General features: G+C 33.5%; 2 protein-coding genes across 2 annotated transcripts; one reads left to right on the top strand and one right to left on the bottom strand.

The window, feature by feature from the left end:
* Positions 1–518: 518 nt before the first annotated feature.
* On the top strand, positions 519–2577 carry RABG3A (RAB GTPase homolog G3A). Its single transcript, XM_079005183.1, has 7 exons — positions 519–734; positions 829–855; positions 1388–1487; positions 1584–1730; positions 1811–1891; positions 1961–2106; positions 2267–2577. The coding sequence occupies exons 1-7, from the start codon at positions 682–684 to the stop codon at positions 2328–2330; spliced, it is 618 nt and encodes a 205-aa protein (XP_078861309.1). The 5' UTR covers positions 519–681; the 3' UTR covers positions 2331–2577.
* A 124-nt stretch (positions 2578–2701) lies between these two features.
* Positions 2702–6127, bottom strand: LOC145060413 (laccase-15-like). Its single transcript, XM_079008085.1, has 6 exons — positions 6035–6127; positions 5762–5913; positions 4753–4997; positions 4128–4256; positions 3109–4047; positions 2702–3020 (listed from the first exon to the last, which is right to left on the bottom strand). Exons 1-6 carry the CDS (start codon positions 6125–6127, stop codon positions 2890–2892), a joined length of 1689 nt encoding a protein of 562 aa, XP_078864211.1. The 3' UTR covers positions 2702–2889.
* Positions 6128–6338: the final 211 nt, after the last annotated feature.

The raw sequence follows: 6338 nt of genomic DNA, 5'->3' as shown, positions 1-6338 counted from the left end.
TAATTAACTTCTCAACTTTCTTTATTATAATGATGTTTTTCCAACGCATTTAAATCCAAAATCTCTAAATGTTTCGGGGTGTTGCTTCAAAATACGCGAGACACTCCCTCTCGACACTCACCGATGACCGGTCAACACCAAAGGTTTGGTCTCTTGGACCCCATAAAAGGGGCCAGACCACTTTGATCATATATTTAATCATGTTTGGGATAGATATATAGATGTAGATTTATAAATAGCATTAGAGAATGTGAGTTTGGTGTTCCTTAAAAAAAAATTAATACAAAAACAACAAAATATACTATTTGACATTTGTCGCAGTTTTTTTAGTTAGATTATATATATTTAAGACTTTTTATGTACTTTGAAGGTCATTTTTGTGTTTATTAATAATAATAAAAAGAGAATATAGAAAAAATTAGGACGCACCGGTGTCTTCCTGGTCCGCCCACGTATGGGAAAATACCTTTTTCCAGAACAAGATTCATCGCATATAAGACAAGTCACGCTATAACCATATATACAATATGCATTATGTGTTGTACCTCCTTTGCTGTTCAACCTCAATTATATCATCATTTTCATAAAATCTTACAGAAACACAGATCGAAATTGGCGTCCCTTTTCACCACCACTTGTTGATCTCAATCTCTCTCTGCAGATTTGAAATCTTGTTCGATTATGGCTATGCGTAGAAGAACTTTGCTCAAGGTCATCGTCCTTGGCGACAGTGGGTATGTATGTAGATTTTTGATTTAGGGTTTGATTTGAAACTCGATTTCGTTCTCATGATTTTTACTTTTGAAATTTCACGTGATTTCTTTTCAGGGTTGGTAAGACGTCATTGATGAATCAGTATCCTTCTAACTTTTATGTTTTTCTTTAGACTCATCGGTATGGGACCAAAAACGCCGTGGAGGGCCGATATGGCACCTCCACAACACCGTCGTAACGACGACGGAGAGCGACGCCCTGTTCTTCTCTCTTCCTTCCTCTATTTTTCTTCTTTCTTAGCCTCACAATGGCGTTGAATGCTTCAAACACCACCCCTAAAAAAGGTGGAGAGAAGAAGAATATTGATGCTTTTCCCGTTTTATTTGTATTTCTCGCTTTATCCGTTGAACGGAATATCTTGCTTTAGTAGAAAAGTACTTTTAGATTTTAGAATGTAGTGTTTAAAGCCTCATCCCCATGAAAGTTAGAACAAAGTTACAACGATCCTGTTTTTTGGGGCAAATTTACATTTCTACATCTTGTTTGTTCATTTTATCTTTCTAACTCTTCTATATCATTGATGTTTAAGATACTTGATTCACAGCTAAACAGTTTATACACTCAATATGCTGAATCAATTGGTTATTGTGATTTTCTCTTAACTATTTTTAAGATATGTACATAAGAAATTCAGTCAGCAATATAAAGCTACAATCGGAGCTGATTTTGTCACCAAAGAATTGCAAATAGATGACAGACTTGTCACTTTACAGGTGAGTTAATTCTTAATTCTTAATTCTTAATTCTTAATTGTGTTACTTTATACCTAATTCATATCTTCTTCACTCATCATAAAATTCATTTTCAAGATATGGGACACAGCTGGACAAGAGAGGTTTCAAAGTCTTGGTGTTGCATTTTATCGAGGAGCAGATTGTTGTGTTCTTGTGTATGATGTGAATGTGATGCGATCTTTTGATACACTTGATAATTGGCATGAGGAATTTCTCAAACAGGTATGTTAATTTGTTAATTTGTTAATTTGTAATTGTAGTTTAATCAATTCATATTTTAATTATTTTGATTTTGTTTTTAGGCAAATCCACCAGAGCCAAGTACTTTTCCTTTCATATTGCTTGGCAACAAGGTCGATATAGATGGTGGAAATAGTCGAGTGGTAAGGCTTCATTATATTAATAATTTAAAATTTAATTACTAATTTACTAAAAGTAATTTTAATTTTTAGGTTTCTGAGAAAAAAGCAAGGGAATGGTGTGCTTCAAAAGGGAATATTCCTTACTTTGAGACATCTGCTAAAGAAGACTTTAATGTTGATGCTGCATTCTTGTCTATTGCAAGAACTGCAATGGCAAATGAACATGAACAGGATATGTAAGTGCACATAAAAAACAATAATTATTATTATTTCTTTCCAATTTTCTAAATATACAAATACAATGCTATATATGTAATACAACAAATGAATGAAAGTAATTTGCTATTTCTTGTATTTTCTGAATTTTTTTTTTTTTTTTTGTGTTATATTATACAGATATTTCCAGGGTGTCCCGGAGGCAGTTCCAGAAACAGAGCAACGAGGTGGCTGTGCTTGTTAACCATATTGTCTGTTTGCTTGTTGCTGATGTCATCCTTGGCATTTTTATACGTAAGGGTGGCTAACAACACGTGTGTTTTTTTCTATTTTCAAAATTTGAAACTTTAAGTGTTGATTTTTTTGTACCTTTTTTTAAAATTTTCTTGTGGGGTTCTTTTATTCAACATTTTACAATATTTGTAACATGCTTTATAACCTTTGAGATTTTTCTGGAAGTTATACACATTTTTGGTGGCCTTTGATTTAAACTTTTAGTGATCTTATTGTTGTTCTTTTCTAGACCTTTTTAGACCGAAGACTAATATGATTAATATTTGTTGGTTTTAATAATATTCATTATTTTTAATGCGAGAGGAGTGAAAAAAAAAAGCAAATAGGCAAAGGGATAGTGTCTTAATCCATTAAGGCATTTTTCTATACGTTGTGTACTTTTTAAGTTCTAACATCAAATAACATATAGAGTAAGAATCACACCGGTTAATAAGTTTTTAATTATAAGTTTATAATGTATATATCATTTAATCCATAAAATAAGGATAAACGATGCAATGTACACGAAATTAGCATCGTGGCATGTGTTGAGGTGGTGGTAGGATGCGTTCTTGAGCCTCTTTGCCATTCTTAACGATGAATACTGTTTCCATCCCCCATGTAAGGTGACGTTCAAGATGACAATGCATAAACCATACACCTGTTCCAAATTTATTATTATTATAAAAACAATTCATGATTATATATTAAAAAAACAAACAAACTATGTAACGTAATATGCATCTTACCAGGGTTATGAGCTTTGAACCTAATCGCAACCCATCCATTTATTGGAACAATGACTGTGTTTCGATGAGGTGGGTCAACGAGGTTATACTTCAACGGGTCATTATTTTTGTCAAAGTTACCAAATCCCCATCCTAGGATGTAAAAATCGAATCCATGCAAATGCATAGGATGATCAATACCCGCTACCAAGTTTGTTCCTTGAAAAACCACTTCTATGATTGAATTATACTCGATCACCCTCACTTCTGTAGCCCTCTTAGGTGTTAGTAAAATCGATGGTAAGTTAGTACTAGTAAAGTTGAAAAACAATGGAGGAACACCAGGAAACCGTGTCCCAAACACACCGTTGATGTTATAATAGTATGCTTCAAGTATATCAATAAACTGAGATACAAAACTTATGTTGTTCATACTAGCTGCTAGTCGTGTATTATTTGGGCCCGCACATGAATTGTTCTGACATGGGACTGCGTTTACAGAAACGGTGGAATATATTTGCATATCGTACTTGTTTAACGGGAATAAAAGTGGGCCCGGGCTCTTGAGACCAATAAGAAAGTCAAAAGCAGCACTGGAGTCGTTGTAAAAAGGTAGAGAAGGGAAGGGAGTGGTTGTTGGTAAATTAGTTCCATTATCATATTCGAGGATTGCGGTGGTGGTGGTGTTATCAAATGGAATGCCAAACGCGGTTGAATATGCTCTGGCAGCCATGTAGTAACTGCCACCGGCCGCCTTGGTTGCTTCTAACAAACAATCAAGTGTTTGGCCGGGGGCGATTACTGCATATTCTTTTGTCACTGGCTTGGTGTAGCCACCATCGGCTCCCACAATTGTTAGTGAATGATTAGCAATGGCGAAAAAGAGGATTTCGTTCATTGCAGCATTCACCATACGTAAAAGATATCTTTTCCCGTATTTCACATTTAACTTGAAGATATCTGTAAAAAAACGTCTTAACCTTGAAATACTTTCGTTGCAAAAGTTTGAGCTTTCAAGCATGTAAAATTACGAATCTAACCTTGGTTCGAACATGGATAAAGATCACCAGGTTGACCATTGATGGTATAAGCATCAGAGTCTCTTGGGGCACCACCTGATGCGACAAATTCCTCGAGCACTTCCATAATATCTTCTTTCCACCACTCGCCTGAAAGAATGAACATTTTTATTGAAATATTTCTTTATTCAACAATATTAACTTAAATGGATCGATCCGTTTATTATAAGAAATAGTTACTTGTTTTCTTTTATTTCTTATGGTGTGAACTTGTTTATGTGTGATATTCTGATTGTAGGCTAAATTCGGTTCATATCTCAACTAGAGTTCGACCCAATTCTCGACCCGATGACTTTTCCCGATGATGAAACGTTGGATTAAGTTTTATATGGATCAAAGGTGTATTATATATGAAAAATAGTTACTTGTTTTCTTTTCTTTCTTATGTTGCAGCGAACTCGTTTATGTGTGATATTCTAATCATGGGCTAAATCTGGTTCGTGGGCTAAGTAGATGGGTTGGAGGAATGGGCTGGACAAAAGTTATGTTCAAATCTGAATGAAAAGAGTGTTTTTTTCAATGTTTTCGATGATAAATTCGTTAAAGATATAAAAATATACATGCTAAACAAAGTATATATACTTACCAAAAATTATGGGCACTTCCTGATAAGGCTCGGGGAAGGGATAGGTGGTGCCATGTTTGGGGTACACGATGATAGCACCATGGACGGTGGCTCTAGACCAGTCGCTATGAGCATGCCACCATAGTGTCCCAATCTCCGATGAGAATATGATCTTATAGTTAAACGAATCACCTGGTTGAATCGGACACTGCGTGATATATTCAGGACCATCACTCCATGGATTCCGTGGTTGCTTTACACCATGCCTGAGGTTTTGAACTCATTCATATACTTGTAAAAAAATTGTTAAGATTAATTAAGGATATATAATATGGTGTTGAGTTATATATATGAAGTTATTGAGTTGATCATATTGCTTGATCATTCTCGTAAACTGTATGTTGTTTATATAGCATTCTCGTGTTATTGTCGAGCTAAACTTGTGTGCATTGTGCGTATGAGTTCGTATCTTGTGGCTTTGTGTTAACAGGTTTTTTGGTCTGCTTCTGCAAATTTATTTGTAGCCATGAATATTTAAATTTTAAAAAGTGTTTTGTGAATTGCTTTTTTACTAAATAGAATCACTACGTAAAATATAAGTAATAAATTTACTTACTTTATACTCTTTTGAGGTGGAAAGTATTCATATCTAAGACTGGGATTATATTTTTTTTTATAACTAAATACTACAAGTTTTTACTTGAAATTAAAATAAAATCATTTTATTGTGTGCCAAAAGCGGGCTTAATTTCATGACTGTTGCTCTAAATTTAATTAAAAGTATGTATTTTGCCAAAATCATGAGCTAGCATCGATTTGTTATACTTTTTTTTTCTTATTAACATATAAAAGCAAACAAATAAGAATAAATATGAGTTTTGATCTGATAGTTAAACGATAATATTTAACTATTAGTCAAATATCTTTACATAAATATTGTATGAAATTAAAGAATCTTGTGACCAAGTTAAGTACTATATATGATGATGTTGTAACTTGTAATGAACAAGAAAAGAGTTTCAATTCATACCAATGAATGGTGATGTTGTATCTTCCATTGTTATGGACCTTGACATAAATTGTATCTCCTTCATGAACATACAACGTTGGTCCTGGAAATTGTTCATTTACTGTTAAAATGGTTTTCGTTTCACAAAGTCGTGTATACGATGCCTCCTTCACCTACACAATCAAATATTTATGTTTAATTTATGCGATTCATACTTAATTATGAATGACATGTATATAAAAGCTTATGATATTAAAGGGACAAAAATGCAAACTTTCTTCTAAACATACTTACGAAAAACACATGATGTCGACCCCATGCTTCTGAATTAGTGAATCTTGCTAATGATATGAAGAAGAACAACAAGATTTTGATACATAAAGGCATTGTAGATGACCATGCATACAGCTTTTCTAGTCGAAGTCATGTAAATTTATACATAGAATTGCGTAAGTGGGAGGAGGTGATATTAATTCAAAAAAGTAACGTGTATAGACTATATCGTCATGTTTCCATTAAGCTTTTTACGTATTTAGTTGAGTTACTAACTTAAATCATTAAATTTACCTATAGATAAAGTAGTCAAAACAATAATGAA

The sequence above is a fragment of the Lactuca serriola genome, chromosome 6 (genome assembly GCF_051521515.1).
Source record: "Lactuca serriola cultivar US96UC23 chromosome 6, Lser_US96UC23_V15, whole genome shotgun sequence".
Taxonomy (NCBI): domain Eukaryota; kingdom Viridiplantae; phylum Streptophyta; class Magnoliopsida; order Asterales; family Asteraceae; genus Lactuca; species Lactuca serriola.
This window is presented reverse-complemented; position numbering and strand designations above follow the sequence as displayed.

Coding starts and splice junctions, on each gene's coding strand:
- LOC145060413 (XM_079008085.1), bottom strand. CDS start 6,127: ATGCCTTTATGTATCAAAATCTTGTTGTTCTTCTTCATATCATTAGCA. Junction 4,257..4,752: donor GGAAGTGCCCATAATTTTTG/GTAAGTATATAT, acceptor TCATTCTTTCAG/GCGAGTGGTGGAAAGAAGAT. Junction 4,048..4,127: donor TTATCCATGTTCGAACCAAG/GTTAGATTCGTA, acceptor GTTTTTTTACAG/ATATCTTCAAGTTAAATGTG.
- RABG3A (XM_079005183.1), top strand. CDS start 682: ATGGCTATGCGTAGAAGAACTTTGCTCAAGGTCATCGTCCTTGGCGAC. Junction 856..1,387: donor AAGACGTCATTGATGAATCA/GTATCCTTCTAA, acceptor ACTATTTTTAAG/ATATGTACATAAGAAATTCA. Junction 2,107..2,266: donor AATGAACATGAACAGGATAT/GTAAGTGCACAT, acceptor TATATTATACAG/ATATTTCCAGGGTGTCCCGG.